The following is a 17,678-nucleotide window of genomic DNA, read 5'->3' on the forward strand; positions in this document are numbered from 1 at the left end:
TCCCAGCCCATACAAGCCTTGGGAACCAGCTGGGATGCATCTGAGGGTGCTCAGAGAGCTGGCCAGTGTCACTGCAAGGCCACTTTTTATATTTGAATGGTCATGGAGGTTTGGAGAGGTACCTAATGGCTGAAAAAGGATAAATGTTGCACCTGTCTTCAAAAAGATCAAGGACAGTCCAAGGAGCTACAGGCTGGTGAGCTTCACTTTGGGAAAATCACAAAAGAAAGTTCTCTTGGAAGCCATTTCTGGTCATAGAGAGGAGAAAAAGAAGACTGGAAAGACCCAGCATGGATTTGCCAAGGTAAATCATACCTGATCACCTACCTAGATCCGTGGATGATGGAAGAGCAGTAGCTAGGAGGCTTTTGGCATGGTCTCCCACAGCTTCCTTGTTGAGATAACTAGATGAGAGATAAACTGATTAGATCATAGTGATTAATCGTTCATACTCTACTTGGAAGCTGGTTACGGGTGAAGTTCTTCAGAAGTCTATCTTGAGACCTGTCCTGTTTAATACCCGTATTGATAGCCCGGAGGAGGACACAGAGTGCACTCTCATCCAGTTTGTGGACAACATCAAATTAAGGCATACAGTCAACACACTCTGGGACTGGGCTGCCATTCAGAGGGCCCTAGGTAGGCCAGGTGAATGTGAAAGCAGGGATCTTATGAAAGTCAGCAAGGACAAGTGCACTTGGTGTGGACTAACCCCCTGCATTTCCATGGGCTAGGCACCAGCAGGCTGGGTAGTGGCTCTGATGAGAAGGACCCTGGGTGCCCTGGTGGCCAATAGGCCAGCCATGATCCAGTAGGGAGCCCTGACAGGGATGAAGGCTAACAGCATCCTGGGCTGCATCAGCTGAAGTGTGGTCAATAGACCAAGGGAAGAGATTATTGCTATTTACACAGCATTCAACAGACCTCATCTGGAATGCTGTGTCTAGTTTGGGTGCCCCCAATTAAGGAGAGCCTTGATAAACTTCAGCAAGTCCTTGGAGGGCCACCAAGACCATTGGGGGCTGGAATACTTGCCCTGTGAGGAGCTACCAAGAAAGCTGGAGTTGTTCAGCCTGGGGAAGGGAAACTGAACAGCAGCCTTCTAGTACCTGCAAGCAGGTTATCAAGAAAGTGAAGTGAGGCACTGTCGTGAAGGGCAAGAGTGAGTGGATGACAGACAGTGGTGATAAACTGAGAGAGGGCTGCATCTAAGGGAAAAAAATCAGAGGATTATTAAGGACTGGAACAGGTTGTGGAATCCCCATCATCGGTGGTTTTCAAGACCCAACTGGACAAAGCACTAAGCAACTTCGTCTGAGTTCAGTTTTGATCCTGCTTTGAGCAGGAGGTTAGACTAGAGACTTCACGAGGACCCCCCAACTTGGATGGCTCTGCAGTTCTATCCAAATATGAATTTTGGATTAAAGTAAAGAAAACCTTAACCTTCAGAAAATTTCCAGAGATTTTGTATAAATGCATATCATCGGACTTACTACCAAGCCTGCTGCATGGGCAAGTTTTAGAGAAATTATGGTGTTATTGTCATTTTAACAGTCTCTGGTGTTATTAATGCCCCATTAATCTGGAATTAGAAGGAGATACTGGACATAATTTTAAATCAAAATATTTAAAAGCTCATCACAGTTGTACATGTTTTGGTAGCATTTTTTAATAAAATAGTTGTTTATCAAAATGTGAGTGTATTCGTCTTAAAGTCTGTTTTGTTCAGACTTCTGAAAAAATCTCTGAAAATAAGGGTGAATTAGAAAATAGATGCATTTTGCTGCTATTATTGTTTCTTTAGAATTTATTAAGCATTAAAAAAAAGCAAGGCCACTCTTTTGCCATACTTTTCTCACAGAGGAATTCCTAGCTTCATAATTCCTGGGACTTGACTTCTTGGACAAAAAGAGTTATATCTAAAATTTAGCTCTTCCAGTTTTTCTGTGAAGACGGAAGAGCTGTTAGGTTTTTTACAGATCTTTTGTCTATATGACAGTGGAAGCGATCTATAGGCATTTTAGCACAATGTTCAAGGCTGCTTCTTGAGAGGAGAGAGTTCTACAGAAGCGTTTGTGCGAGCAGATGGGGAGTGGGTGCGTAACTGAAGTCCACTTGAGAAGCCAGCACCTGGCTTCGGCTCCTGCAGTGTTTGACCTTCACCTGGGTGGTGACCAAGTACTGCGATGTCCCCGTCCCGTTTCTACAGAGGCCACCGTGTGTTTTTGGCAGTGACTTTGGTAAGACATGTACAGCTCTGCCATGCTAACACAGAAAGTGTTTTTACGTGGCTAGGAAAGAAATTGCCTGTAGGGCTGCATCTCCTGTAAAGTCCTGACGTTCCCTTCTTTCTTACCTGGCGCAGGACTCTGCAGGTCAGTCCCCAAGATGGTTGGAGTCCCATGAGACCACTGGAATCGGACAATGTCCATCTTGCCATTTTCGTCCTAAAAAACGCATCTCCTATGCAGGTCCCTTGGCCTTACTTTCTTTTATAGCAAAATTGGCCTTTGGAAGGATTTGGACTATTTTCTTCCCTTTCTCAAAAATGTCTTCTGCTGTGTTGCCCCACATGATGATGTCATCAATGTATAGCAGATGTTACGGAGCTCCTCCCTGTTCCAGGGCAGTCTGAATCAGTCCATGGCAAATGGTAGGACTGTGTTTCCACCCCTGGGGCAGTCGATTCCAGGTGTACTGGACACCCCTCCAAATGAAAGCAAACTGTGGCCTGCACTCTGCTGCCAGAGGGATTGAGAAGAATGCATTAGCAATATCAATTGTGGCATACCACTTGGCTGCCTTTGACTCCAGTTCGTATTGAAGTTCTGGCGTGTCTGGCACAGCAGCACTCAACGGTGGAGTGACTTCATTCAGGCCACTACAGTCTACTGTTAGTCTCCACTCTCCATTAGACTTCTGCACTGGCCATATGGGACTGTTAAAGGGCAAGCGGGTCTTACTGATGACTCCTTGGCTCCTCAGTTGGTGAATGAGCTCATGGATGGGAATCAGAGAGCCTCGGTTGGTGCGATATTGCCGCCGGTGCACTGTTGTGGCGATCAGCACCTGTTGTTCTTTGACCTTCAGCAACCCCACAACAATGTCGAAAGGGAAAAGTGGTGGAATGTCATTACTCCTCCTATATATATTGTGTATATATAGTGTGTATACATAGCGTGTGAATATATAAACTATGTATTCTATGTAGAATATATATAACTATATCATGCATTTTTATATCTAGCATAAATGTATAGTGTGTATGTATACCGTGTGTATATATGTACACTACATAGTATATATATAACTATATGCTTTTTTACATATAGTGTATTGTATAGTGTGTCCATATAGCATATGTGTATACATATACACTACATAATATATATATAACTACGTATATGCTTTTCTATGTAGAGTGTATATGTATACTGTGTATATATAGCGTGTGTATGCATGTGCACTACAAAGTTATGTACCTTTTAAAAAATACATAGAGAGGGTACTTACGTTATGCGTTCCCAGCCCAGCCTTTAAGCACCGAACTACAAACCCCCGCGACCCCCCGGGGACGGCTTAGTCCCCATCGCCCGCCGCGCGCCAGGCCCCGCTCCCGCCGGCCAGGCCCCGCCCCTGTCCCGCCCCCGCCGCGCCAGGCCCCGCCCCCGGGCGGCCGGGCCGTAGCCCCCGCCCCCCGCCGCGCGCCCTGCCCTGCCCGCAGCCGCCGCGCCGATGCCACGTGGGAGGCGGCGGAGCCGCCGTCGGCGCCGGGCCGGAACGGCGGCCCCCCTGACGCTGGGGACGGCTCTCGCCGGGCGCCGGGAGGAGGGGAGGTCGCGGAGCCCCCGGGACCGCGGCGGGATCGCCGAGACCCGATGGGTGCTCGGCGCGGTGGCGCCCGGCTCGCGGCTCGGCCTCCCGGGCCTAGAGGCGCTGGCGGCGGCGGCCGGGCCTAGGGGCGGCTCCCCGCCCTGGGCGGCGCCCTCGCTGCTCCAGGTGCCGGCGGCGGCACAGCCGGCCCCGCGGCGGGAGGGCAGCGACCTGCCGGCCGGCGCGCCGGCCGCCCTGGCCGTGCTGCGCCTCCAGCCCGGCGCCGAGGGCTCGGCGCGGGCGGCGGCGGCGGCGGGGGCCGCGCCGCGCCTGCGGACCGTCTACGTGAACCCGCGCTGGCTGGAGCGGCAGGCCGCGCTGGGGGCGGCGGCGGCGGCGGCCAGCCCCTGCGCCGAGGCGGCGGCGGCGGCGGCGAGCGGCGCGGCCGGGGCCCCGGCGGCGGCAGCGGCCGCGGCGGCGGGGCAGGGCGAGGCGGCGGCGGCGGAGGCGGCGGCCACCCCCTACGTGGGGCTGCGGCGGCCGCTGGGCTACCAGCTGGCCAAGGCCACCAAGGAGCGGATCTGGCGGGGGGAGTTCATTGACCTCTTTTCCTTGCTCCACACAGAGCTGGCCCCCGAGCACGGCCCGCGCCCGGGGGACACGCTGGACCAGTGGGTCTCGGCCTTCCTGGTGTACGCCAGCGTGCTGTGCGAGAAGCACCCGGCGCGCTGCGGAGCCATGTTCAAGTACCTGGACACCATCCGCAAGCTGCACGCCACCTACGGGGGCACCTCGTGGATGAGCTACGACGAGGACTTTCGGCGGCGGGTGGCCAAGGACCCCACCCTGCCCTGGGGCGACGTCGACCTCGACCTCTGGATGAAGTGGATGGCGCCCCTCAAGTCGCTCGTCAGCAGGCAGCCGCGGGCTGAGGGCGAGGCGCAGGCTTCGCCGGCCCCGCCGCCGCAGCCGCCACCACCGCCGCCATCCCAGAGCCCCGAGCGGGAGGAGAAAAGCCAGGTGTGACGGGCCGGCGGCCACGGCGGCGTGTTTGCCCGCTCCCCTGGCTGGGCACGGTGCCCCCTCAGAGCGGGAGGGCAGAAGGGGGCGGTTGGGGTGCCCTTGAGTCAGTGCGCAGCTCTTGCCTCATGGCGCTGACCACCTTTGGGTTGGCTTCTTTGGGTTTTGGTTGGCTCGTGCCAGCTGTAGGGCCGCGGCGACGGTCAGCGAGGCGCCTCGCCTCACCTGCCAGGGGCCCCCACGGGTGTCCAGCTGGCCACCGTGGGAGGCGTGGGCGTTGCTGTAGAACAAGAGCATGCTCTCAGCAAATAATTGTTTGTAGCATTTATTGCTCTGGCCACCAGTAGGTAGGAATCCCAATAGTTCTCCCGCCCCCCCGGTATGTAATTGCAATTTCCTTAAGGTGTCAGAAGAACAGTGTGGGTTTTTTGCCTGAGTTGTCTTTAAAAAAACAACTTTTTCAGCAATACAAATACCGATAGGTAAGACAAAGAGAGCAGGCTCTACAGTTACTATGGGAGCATGTGGTAGTCGTAGGCTGTGTGGGAGGCCAGAAAAATTGAAGCGAGTAAAGGCAAACTTAAGTATGAATGGCCCTAGCTTGTAAATTCACTGTGATCTGGAGATATAACCTGGCTTGGGATTCGGTAGCTTTAATCCACAAGTTCTGGCCTGTTTTGTGGGAAAAGAGGGTGGGTGTGACTAGGGGAAGGAGGGAAGGTTTTTGTGTACCTTAAGGTCTTGCTTTCAGTATAGGCATCTGAGAGTCACTGAATTGGTATAACCCCTGATGTACATGGGCAGATCTACCATCTCCGCTGCCCGAGCTGTGACAGCGAGCTCTGCTGGTACAAAGGGTTGCCTGACTATATTAGGGGTTGTGCTGATTCTCTTATACTGGTGGCTGTAGTCTCTCGGATCCCCAGCATAGAAAATGCTGAATGCTAAAGGTTGATTTTCATGCCAGCTGGATGATGGTAGGGAGATTCTGTCATACTGGCTATATTTATTTCTAAGCAATTTCTTTTTAGGACCCTAGGAAGAACCTTTGCATTCCTGAAGGGGTTTTGCTAGCTCATCAGATGCTGTGCTGCCCAGGGATTGTCAGCGCAGAGGAGTGGCTAAATTGTTGGATTCTGTTAGCCTGATCTGGATGGGGAGGACCCTTTTTCAGGGAATCTGCAAGTGTGTGGTGTGTCACGCCAGGTCCTGGCTTGGGTACCTATCGGAAGTGACTTGTCTGGGCTGGCGTACAATAAAGAAGGGGAGCAAGCAAACACCACGCAGCGGATAGCGTAACAGCTCCCGATGCAGGCTGTGTGGCCTTGGTGCCTTCTGTGGTTGATGCTCTTGATTTATGCAACTTGTTCTGATACCTCTCTTTAGATTTCTCTGTTCTCAAAAACAACAGCTCAGTTCTTGTTTTGCTGTGGATCTTACGTCAGCACCAGGCGGGCAATGGCTCAGCATTCATCCGAGACTGGGTCTTCAGTTTGTCATGCTAACCAGACTTGTAACTTCTTCCACCCTAGCCAGTCTGTCAGTGCAGGGCTTTGCACTGTTGTCTGCTGAGGCACCAGAAGCCTTGATCCCCTTGGTTTCATGGAAATTTCCCCATCGATTTTTAGCGGTGGCAACGACTTTTTTAAAAAACTTCCCCCCCCCCCCTTCCAATCTGGAAGAAACAACCAGAAATTATGTAAAGAAAAATTAAATGTGTTTATTTTAACTAAATATTTTACAAAATGCCAGAAGTTTAATGTTTGTAAACACAGTAGTGCTTTAGCAGTACAACAAAAAGTAAAAGTTGTTGTTCAGTGCGAGTTCAACTGCCTTTTTATTATTAGAGCAGTTTTTAATGGGTAGCACATAGCTTCTTATAACTGTTTAAAAGAGAAAAAAGTCCTTAACTGAAATGATGGTTTGAACAGCTGTTAAATGTAGATGAGGCCTAGGTTAAAGCATGAGTTTATCCTTGGTGAGGTAGCAGCAAAAGAATGTTGTTCTCTTGGAGGTGACCTGTGGGTTTCCCCTTTGCCTCCCCAGCTCCTCGCAAGCTCCTATTATGTTGTGTAAAACTACTTCAGAGAAATAAGAGGTGACTTCATAATTGGACAAAAGAATCGGAGAATGAAAATGGGAGAGAATAGCCTTTCATGGGCTTACAGCTTTGGCCTGAACCTAAGCTTTTCCACATTCATGCTGTCAAGAGGAAGAGGAGGTGTTTCACGAAGACCGCTTTCTTCCATATTGTTTCTTTAAACTGATTTTGTTTTCATAATTTCAAGGCATATCATTAGGCAGCCTGTACGGATTTCATTTCCCCTTTCAGTTGAAGGCTCCTTAAATTTCAGCTTGAGGTAGTGCCTGTATCTCTCTGGTTCTGCAGTTCCTCAGAAGGTTAACCAGTAAAAAGAAAGTCAAGGAAAAGAAAGTGTCATGTTTGAAGCTAGCTGTCCTTTCTGAGGCACCGATGGACAGCTGTAACTTTGCTTTACGCAGAAAGAACAAAGTGAGGAACCCTCGTTTTAGTTTGAGTGCGATAATTGGGGCATGTGTAGGATAGCTGAGATTGATTCCTGAAGTTTATGTTTGTGTTAACTTCAGACAACTCTCAACTCTTTTTTCCAGACTCCATGAAAACAGAAGGCCAGTTGGGATGGCAGTCAGACTAAGTGGGTGAGTTTATATATAAAACTGACTAACTTTGGATTTTAAATATTTGCAGATTTGTTAAATACAGAATTTCTTATTGGTGCCAACAGCCTGACTCCGTTGGTGTTTAAGTGGAGCTCTGGTATTCTAGTGCATTCTTTTACCTCTGCTTCTGTTGCGTTGCAAGCTGTGCTAGAGAAGACATAGGAAATTCATTTTACCCAATCAGCAATTGTAACAATGGACTACAAACCTGCAGAGCAAGCCAGTTTGCTGGAAAACAGGAATTCCTGCAGCGCAGCACTTGCCACAGACTATCCAAAGAGGGCAAAGATTCAGGAAGGTGAATAAATTGAACATTGGTTGAATGAGGTCAGGAACAGTCTCCCGGAGGAGAACCCTGCCCTAAAATACTACTTTGAAAGTATAAGCCAATTAAACGTGCAGATTAACCCTTCTCATTTGAGCAAACTTGTGTGCAATCCTGGATCTTTGCAGATCACAACCGGACACTTCAAAAACCTATGTACTATATTTGTTTAAAAAAAAAATAAATCATAACTTGTCTTGTTACAGCTGTTACTTTTACCATTTCATTGAGAATATCTGCAACATAAATGTATATTTGACTTGAAACAGTATCATACACTTGGTATAATAACTCAGGTTGTCAACAGAATTATTCTGTGAGGCTCAATATCACCTCTCCATTCTTCTCTAAAGAATGCATTAACCATTGCTGTCATTGCCAGAAATCAGTTAGAGCCCAATTGTGCATTATGAAATTCTCCATCAGATGTAATAATTGACCTAAATTATTATTCTAATTTTATCCTCGTAGAATACTTAAGATCCTGAGCATCAGACTAGACGTTTGTAGTCTGGTGTTCATGAAAATCATATTCACTGGTTCACGGTTTAATCATTCTACATCTCAGTATTTTGTTTTCTTTTTCCCTTGCATACTAGGGAGTATGATCAAGGTAATACTATGATCCAGTAACGCGCATGATGGTAAGGGTATGCCTTTAGTTGTTTCAGGAAAAAGCTGCCGTTATCTGCTCTCCTTTACCTTTCTTTATAGTTTCAATAATATGCATAACATGAAGTGTTTGTAAATTGATATTAAACTGTTTGTGACTTCACCTAAATAAATTTTTATATATAAATGCTGTTCTTAATCTTAGCCTTTTTGTCCCTCCCTCGTTCTTATATTGCCACCTCCCCTTTTGTAATCTCTGTTTTCCATCACTTGACCTTTTACAGAATTTCTGGTTTTCTGTTACGAAAGCACAGCCAAATCTTAACGATCAACAGAAGACAAACTGGCCTTTGAAGTTTGCTTTCAATATCTTGCATAAAGATTTGATAGTGTTATAACTGTAGTTGTTGTAGCTTATTCATCTTTGACAGGTGTTGAGACGACGATATGTATGGGGCCTTGACCTGTCCGAAAATGAAAAAGCCACTCTCCTGAGAAACACTATTTTAATGGCCTCGAAACTGGGACTCTGATCCAGTGAATGCTGAGATATGTGCATTCAACGCTGCAGAATGTAGAGTGCTTTTACAGATGGAATTACAAGTTACAAAAACACCTTTCACTTTCTGAGAAGGGGCTTAAGCTCAATAATGAGATCACTCATGCCATTTTTCCGTTATCCTGTTTTGTTAAGAAATCAGAACTCAGTCACTCACTGGCCCATGCTGCATCTCCTCACCACTGTTGCTACACGTGAAACGCTGTAATAGCGGCAGGATTGGGGGGGGGGCATGGGAAGGAGGGCATGTGGAGCAAGGAAGGATGAGCAGATGTGGCTCTCCTCAGTCTCACCGATGAATTGCACAAGTGTGGGTCTTAACCTACTGACTCAGAGCAGCAAAGCAGCAACCGTTTTGTTTTTCTTGTCCTATTTGGGAGCTGCATACCCAGCTGGAGTCTGAAACGCTTCCTAACGCTCTTCGCTGAGTCCTGCCAAGAATTTGTTGGGTTTTTTTGTTACTCTCTCCAGTCTTCACACAGTCTGGTGCCCTTCCTGGCACTCTGTCACCTCCCAGTTTCCTGGTTGCTACTGGTGCTGGGTCAGACCACCCTGTCTTCTGTGTCTGCAGTAGACAATTGCCAGCACTCTGCCTTGCTCTCTAGTGGCAGTGGCTGCTTTAAAATCGGTGGCTGCTTTCATAAAGAAACTTGCCTTTCAAATCATTAGCAGTGGTGTCTTAAAACATGTGGGAGTTGCCACTGCCACCCTTTTTTTTTTTTTTTTTCCTTCTTCCTTCCACCCCAGTTCATAAACTTGGCCTTCCTCACTGTCTTTGAGCCACCCAGTAATTTCACTGTGGTACTTTTGTGTTCTTGCTTTGGGGTTTATTCCTGCATGTGTGCTTTTCCCCCCATTGCTGTGCTGTAAGCTTCTGAAATTTCCTTGTTCATTAGTTTCTCATTAAAAGTGTTGGACTTCAATGGGTTTCTTCAAATTCCAGCAGTTAGTTACTGGCAGGCAGTATGGGGATGCTGAAGATACCTGCTTTCTGAAAGCAGATACTGAGGATAACCTTTTAAGTGATGCATGAAGACAGTGCAAATGGTCAGTGAGAGGCTTACCATGGAAATGATTCCATTTTTCATTCAGTAACCGATCTGCAGCAGAAATCAGTGATACACAGGAATTATTGTTTTTTATACTATTTCTGTAAGTCCTGTTACTTGGTGGGGGTGGGGTGGGTGGAGGGAGGAACGACAAAGACACACTCATCTTTTCAGTGTTGCTGCAATTTCAAAAAACCTCGAACATCTGTACAAAGTTGCAGCAAAGCTTTTCACCGAGACTGATGGGCTTCCCAGTTGGGAATACTTGTAAAATGTGGGGGAATTGATTTGTTTGAGAGAACCAGAATCTCATGGAAAAATAATTTTCTGTCAGTTGACTAGAATTAAGTAGCGCATACATTTTGGGGAGTAATTTCAGACAAGTTTATTGCTAGGGATTTCTAGCAAGACAGAATTCTTTTTCCACAAATGTGCTTCTTCATGTGCTGGATTGATAGGCATTGTTGTTACAAAGAGCAAATTAAAACCAGTGCAATGTGTCTCTTGACAGCACAAAATGTGTTGCAACTCAGAAAGGGATGAAGCTAAATTACCTGTGCCATTGAGCCAGCTGACATGGCTTGGGAGTTTAGAGTTGAGCTTCTGCAAAGGCGGAGTCAGATAAATGGGATTTCCAGCTTCCACCTGTGTGCAGCAGTTAGGTGGGAGGTACCTCGAACATACAAAAAACAAGACAGTGTTACTACTCTTCTGGCCTGACTAGTATAATGATGTGTATTTAAAGGTTTGATGACAGCAGAACATTTTGCACACGGGATAGCCTGTCGCACGTGCAGTTGAGCAAAATTATATCTGAGCTCTGATGGGATCCTGTCAGTTATGCAATGTGACTTCCAATTTAAGCTTAAACTGTTGCTTTCCCTTCCTTTTTCTCCCATTATCTCACCAACTATTGTTTTCTCCACTATAAAATCTGGTGAACACAGCAAGCATGTCCTGAGGGTCAGCAGTAGGATCAGGCAGTGTCTGACTGGACTGTCTGCATGTATGGAGCCATTCACCCCTGTGTGGGTAGTTCTGCCAAGTTGGTATGGTCTAGCATGAAGAAATTTAGTATGTGTCTCAGTGTGGCTGGACAGAGTGCACGCAGGACACCCTCCGGCTGCCTGCAAGGCTCATCTGTTTTTGAGAAGCCAGTGGCATTGGCAACAGGTCTTTATGTCCGCTCCCAGGGTAAAATCAAAACCAAAAGCCCGGAGACGGTTATGACCATTGAGGGGAGGGATGTGAGTCAGTGTTAACAGCCTAGAGCCTAGGTGTTTGTGCAAATGTTACCTAGTGAAGTTATCAAACTGTTTTTTAGGTCACATGCTAAACAGGGAATGCAACAAAAGGTAGTGTCTATGGGAGTACTTTTGGCAGTTCTTTCTACAGAGAGATGATATCCCTGAAAACTCAGCTAGAGAAATGATAAAGCTAGATCTTACTTTTCCCCTGTTGTTTTGGCACTCAGTTTTCACTCTATTACCCTATGACAAAGTTCAGTGTGCATTAGTCCAGCCCAATACAGCACACAGATTTTTATCCATGTAATCTTCTGGGTCCAGCACTCTTTTTTTATCTTTTTATTTGTTTGGGTTTTTTTTTTTTCCTCTGGGAATTCTTGTCAAAACCAGCTGGCATCTTTGCAGTTTGGCAGTTTACTGGGCAATTGGCTTAACAGCAGCTGAGATTTAAAAAGCAGGAGCATGTTTACAACATCTTATGTATTTGTAAACTTGAAATATTTCGAGAAGTACTTCCACCTTTTTTTGTGGTTGGTGCTCTTCATTTACTTTAAAGAACACTTTCTTCTTCCCAATGTCTCAGTGCAGTGTTGCTGTCTTCGTATTTCCAGGGCAGCAGGGGAATGTTTACATCCAAACAACATCTATTTTCTTTGAATTTTTTAACTGAAAAAATTTTTGTCCATAAAATCCTTTCCACAAAACTCAGTCACTGTTTAGCTTGATTTTTTTAGGTTCTGTGCAAAGTCTAAAACTCAGATCACATTCATTTTTCAGTTGGGTTTTTTTTTTTGTGAATCATGTAATATGAGCATTGTATCTGCACCTTCAGCAGCAGGTGTAGAAAATCGTAGAATCATAGAATCATTTAGGTTGGAAAAGACCTTTAAGATCATCAAGTCCAACCATTACCCTGGCACTGCCAAGTCCACCACTAAACCATGGCCCTAAGCACCAGATCTACCTGTACTGGTGTTAGTAGCACTGTTTATTTTCATTTTCAGTCCTAAACCAAAGAAAGAGTTGTATGTTACCAGAGCAGGAAGACATGATAAAATATTGGGTACTTAGCTGTTTAAGTACCTCCAGGGATCGTGACTCAACCACTTCCCTGGGCAGCCTGCTCCAATGCTTGACAAGCCTTTCAGTGAAGACATTTTTCCTAACATCCAATCTAAACCTCCCTTGGCACAACTTGAGGCCGTTTCCTCTTGTCCTATCGCTTGTTACCTGGGAGAAGAGACCAACACCCACCTCGTTACAGCCTCCTTTCAGGTAGTTGTAGAGAGCAATAAGGCCTCCCCTCAGCCTCCTCCAGGCTAAACAACCCCTGTTCCCTCAGCTGCTCCCCATAAGACTTATTCTCCACAGCCTTCCCCAGCTTTGTTGCACTTCTCTGGACACGCTCCAGCACCTCAATGTCTTTCCTGTAGTGAGGGACCCAAAGCTGAACACCGTATTCCAGATGTGGCCTCACCAGTGCCGAGTACAGGGGCACGATCACTCCCCTACTCCTGCTGGCCACACTATTTCTGCTACAAGCCAGGATGCCGTTGGCTGCCTTGGCTACCTGGGCACACTGCTGGCTCATATTCAGCTGGTGTCAACCAACATGCTCAGGTCCTTTTCTGCCAGGCAGCCCTCCAGCCACTCTTCCCTGAGCCTGTAGCATTGCATGGGGTTGTTGTGACCCAAGTGCAGGACCCGGCACTTGGCCTTGTTGGACCTAATACAGTTGGCCTCAGCCCATCAATCCAGCCTGTCCAGGTCCCTCTGTAGAGTCTTCCTACCCTGAAGCAGATCAACACTCCCACCCAACTTGGTGTTCTCTGCAAACTTGCTGAGGGTGCACTCGATCCCCTCATTCTGATCATTGATAAAGATGTTAGAGAGATCTGGCCCTGACACTGAGCCCTGGGGAACATCAATTGTGACCAGCCACCAACTGGATTTAACTCTGTTCACTATCACTCTTTGGGTTTGGCCATCCAGCCAGTTTTTTACCCAGCGAAGGGTATACCCATCCAAGCCATGAGCAGCCAGGTTCTCCAGGAGACTGCTGTGGGAAATGGTGTCAAAGGCTTTACTAAAATCCAGGTACGTAATATCTACAGCCTTTCCCTCATTCACTAGGCGGGTCATCTTGTCACAGAAGGAGATCAGGTTAGTCAAGCAGGACCTGCCTTTCATAAACCCATGCTGGCTGGGCCTGATCCCCTGGTTGTCCAGTAGTTGCTGTGTGATGACACTCAAGATGATCTGCTCCATAACCTTCCCCTGGACTGAGATCAGGCTGGCAGGCCTGTAGTTCCCCAGATCCTCCTTTCGCCCTTCTTGGTGATGGGCATCACATTTGCTAACCTCCAGTCGATGGGGACCTCCCCGGACAGCCAGGACTGCTGATAAATGACCGGAAGCAGCTCGGTGAGCACTTCTGCCAGCTCCCACAGTACCCTTGGGTGGAGCCCATCCGGCCCCATAGACCTGTGCGTGTCCAAGCGGTGTAGCAGATCGCTAACCATTTCCTCTTGGACTATGGGGGCTTCATTCTGCTCCCAGTCCCTGTCTGCCAGCTCAGGGGGCTGGGTATCCAGAGAACCACCGGTCTTACTATCAAAGACTGAGGCAAAGAAGACATTAAGTACCTCATCCTTTTCCTCTGCCTTTGTCACTATGTTTCTCCCTGCATCCAATAAAGGATGGAGATTTTCTTTCGCCCTCCCTTTGTTATTAATGTATTTCCAGAAACATGTTTAATTGTCTTTTACTACAGTAGCCAAATTAATTTCTAGTTGGGCTTTGACCCTTCTAATTTTCTCCCTGCATAGCCTCACAACATCCTTGGAGGCCTCCTGACTCGCCTGCCCCTTCTTCCAAAGGTCATAAACTGTCCTTTTTTTCCTGAGTTCCAACCAAAGCGCTGTGTTCAGCCAGGCCAGTCTTCTTCCCTGCTGGCTTGTCTTTCAGCACATGGGGACAGCCTGCTCCTGTACCTTCAAGATTTCATTTCTGAAGAACGTCCAGCCTTCCTGGACTCCTTCGCCCTTCAGGACTGCCTCCCAAGGGACTCTGTCAACCAGGCTCCTAAACAGGCCAAAGTCTGCCTTCCAGAAGTCCAAGGCAGCAGTTCTGCTGATGCACCTCCTTACTTCTCCGAGAACTAAAAACTCTCTCATTTCGTGATCGCTATGCCCAAGACAGCCGCCAACCATCACACCACCCACAAGTCCTTCTCTGTTCACAACCAACAGGTCCAGTGGGGCTCCTTCCCTAGTTGGCTTCCTCACCAGCTGTGTCAGGAAGTTATCTTCCACACACTCCAGGAACCTCCAGGACTGTTTCCTCTCTGCTGTATTTTATTTCCAGCAGATGTCTGATAAGTTGAAGTCCCCCATGAGATCAAAGGCCAGCAATCATGAGGCTTCTCCCAGCTGCTTATAGAATATTTCATCTGTCTCTTCATCCTGGTTGGGTGGTCTGTAACAGACTCCCACGATAGCTGCCTTGTTGGCCTTCCCCCTGATTGTTACCCATAAGCACTCAACCCTGTCATCACCATCATTAAGGTCTAAAGGATCACAACCCTCCCTAAAAGACAGGGCTACTCTACTACCACCTCTCCTTCCTTGACTATCCCTTCTGAGACTTTATAGCCATACATCGCGGCGTTCCTGTTGTGCAAGTCATCCCACCATATTTCCATGTTGGCAACTATATCATAGTTTTCCAGCTGCACCAATGGATTCCAGCTCCTGTTTTTTGCCCACGCTGCATGCATTGGTGTAGGTACACTTCATCTGGGCTGTAGATCTTACCACCTTTTTGGGGGGAGAAGCCCTAATTTCTATGTGACCATTCTCAGGCACTTCTGTGGTTTCTAACACATCAATAATCCTTGTGTCTTTGCTATGACGTGGCTCTCCATCCCCTACCTCCGCTAAGATGGCAGACCAAAAGACCTTGCTAGCACACCATCCCTCACACATTGGTATGCCAACCCCAGGCTTATCTCTATCAAGCTTGGGTTTATCCCTTTTCTCCTTCAACTGTGGTTTAAAGCTCTTTCAATGAGCCCTGCTAACTCCTGTGCAAAGATCCTTTGCCATCTTTGAGACAGGTGTGCCCCATCTGTCTCTTGCCACTTAAAATGGCAGTCCTAATGATCTGAAGTCAGGAATGGCTTTTTGAAAACAGAAATACGGCTTACACTGGCTTCAGATCTTATAAGCGCCGTCTACATTGCTGATGTTCAAAGGGTCCATAAATGCCCTGTATTATCCCAAAATACGAGGTTACATGAAGTTATGATGCTATATGATGACTCCGCCTGTGACTGCGTGTGGCTTGTTCTGCAGAAGTGGCTGTAGGCAATTAAAGGGCTTGGTGTGCTGGTGGTAGCTGGTGGGGCTGCTCAGCTGATAAGCTGCAAGACGATGTGGTGGCAGAGGACCTGGACTGTGTGTTCCCCTGTAGATGTCCCTGGCTTAAACAGAGAAAAGACCGCTCCTTGAAACTGGAAACACAGGCCAAGAGTTTGTACCTCCCCTCCCTAAACTTTCCAACCTCCACTTGGGCATTCTGGCCTTTATCTTCCACCACACCACCCTCATCTCCTCTCGGTTTTTTTCACTCCTTAACAGTCAAATGTCATTCATGCCAGTGTTTGGAAGGAAGAAATACGACCAGTATTGCTGGTTCCCTTCCGTTGCCATGGGTGAGCCATGCAGTGCTAAGCAAAAAGATTTTTTTTCCCCCCTTGAAGCTGGGGAATTAAGTTTATACAAATACTTAACAGAGGTGCTGGGATTACAAATGTTAGCAACCCTGGATTCTTGAGAATAAAATAAAGATCAGTTACAGGTGGGGAAATCTCTGAGGGGGTCTTTGCTCAGGGCATGCAGGTGTCTATCTTGCCGCACGTGGTGTGAGTGAGCAGCTATGAGGGACTTGAAGAAAGAGGCTTCTCAAAGTGCTGTAGGTTAGCATTTCATTTTCCTTCTTTCCATGTCATCTTCCTTGTCCTTTCTCCCTCACCAACAGTCTCCCAAGCCAGAAATGTGGCTTTGTTACCAAGTACCAGTGGATAACAGAGGAAGTCTCACCGGCATTACCTTGGATTGTTGGGAGAAATGACTGACATCTGCGAGAACATGGAGGTTTTCCAGAATCAGCACAATAAATTTGGTTGGTATTGAAGGGCAAAAATATTACTTCAGAGGATTCAGTCTTTCCTTTGCTTTGCCATTTAGGAAAAGGAGATTCAGCTACACAGGCTAATGTGGTCTCAGCTGGTGGAAAAGCAATGGGTAGAGTATCTCCATGAGGTTTTGTACCAGAAAATCAATGTGCATGTTGTTACTGCTGTCGGTGTTTTGTAGGCTGCTAGATGAGCAGAAAAAGGAGCCCTGGCCAGCAGGTGAAGCTGGCCAGGATGCTGGTGATGCTGACCCAGCAAGCATGATGGTACTCTGCAGAACGAGTTATGGAGCTCTGCAGCTCAAGGAGGGAGCTTAACAGATCACTGTTCTTCTCGTGCGGTAGCATGCTTAAAAAAAAAAAAAAAAGATAGACACATAAAGTACTTTCATTGTATAACTGGAATGTGCAACAAATGATAACAACACATCAGCTACAGTGGCAAATGCTTTTGGAGAGGAGAGTGGGTGGTATCTGGTATGCACCATTTCCTAAAACATGCATTTTGTATTATTTTAAATGTTTTGATTGCGTGCAAACGAAAAGGAATAGAATTGAATCTTTCAATACAAATAAAGTAGAGAACAATACAATTTACCAGTGTGTTAAAATTTCTTAAAATATCTTGTGGCTTTGTTAGCAAGCCTTTAAGGACATTGGGAGTTTTTTTGTCAGTGCTCAAAACATTGAAAACACAAACTTTTAGCATGTTACAACACTGATGAGATCAGCCCAAGTTGTGGCCCTGTGCTGCATGAAGGTGTGAGTCATCTCAGTTGTCTTGCATCAGAAGGGAGACAAATGGATAAATATATCCTTTACCTGACTCTTGTATGAGGAAGCTGTTAATATGGAGTTGCTTCCAAAGTGGAAGAGCTGAGAACAGGACTCTGGGTCACCTGGTTCCCTGCTGGTTTACCACAACTGCTGGACTCTGAGATAAACAGTACTTTTTTGCTTCTCTTGATCCCTTCAGCCCACAGTTTCTGAATGAGCAGTTTCTGCAGAGCACAGAAATGAAGAAACTCTTCTTTTTTGTGTTTGTTTGGGGTTTTTTTTTGTGTGTTCCTGCAGCTTCAGTCTTCACACCTTGTTCTGTGCAGCTGCTGCAAGAGGGAATTGCTGGAACCAAGAAACAGGTGAGGAGGGCTGGTAGA

General features: G+C 47.2%; 1 protein-coding gene across 2 annotated transcripts; it reads left to right on the forward strand.

Moving 5' to 3' along the window:
• The first annotated feature begins 3,691 nt into the window (after positions 1-3,691).
• LOC142058327 (uncharacterized) lies at positions 3,692-9,952 on the forward strand. Of its 2 annotated transcripts, none has more exons than XM_075095481.1 (3): positions 3,692-4,833; positions 7,465-7,512; positions 8,902-9,952. In XM_075095481.1, the coding sequence occupies exons 1-2, from the start codon at positions 3,736-3,738 to the stop codon at positions 7,471-7,473; spliced, it is 1,107 nt and encodes a 368-aa protein (XP_074951582.1). In that variant the 5' UTR covers positions 3,692-3,735; the 3' UTR covers positions 7,474-7,512; positions 8,902-9,952. The 2 variants fall into 2 exon arrangements, with proteins under 2 accessions (XP_074951582.1, XP_074951577.1); XM_075095476.1 differs by lacking the exon at positions 8,902-9,952 and adding an exon at positions 7,599-8,655.
• Positions 9,953-17,678: the final 7,726 nt, after the last annotated feature.

Source organism: Phalacrocorax aristotelis, chromosome 1 (assembly GCF_949628215.1).
Source record: "Phalacrocorax aristotelis chromosome 1, bGulAri2.1, whole genome shotgun sequence".
In the NCBI taxonomy this organism is placed as follows: domain Eukaryota; kingdom Metazoa; phylum Chordata; class Aves; order Suliformes; family Phalacrocoracidae; genus Phalacrocorax; species Phalacrocorax aristotelis.

What these genes read in the sequence shown, in the direction of transcription:
- LOC142058327 (XM_075095481.1), top strand. Translation starts at nt 3,736, where the DNA reads ATGCCACGTGGGAGGCGGCGGAGCCGCCGTCGGCGCCGGGCCGGAACG.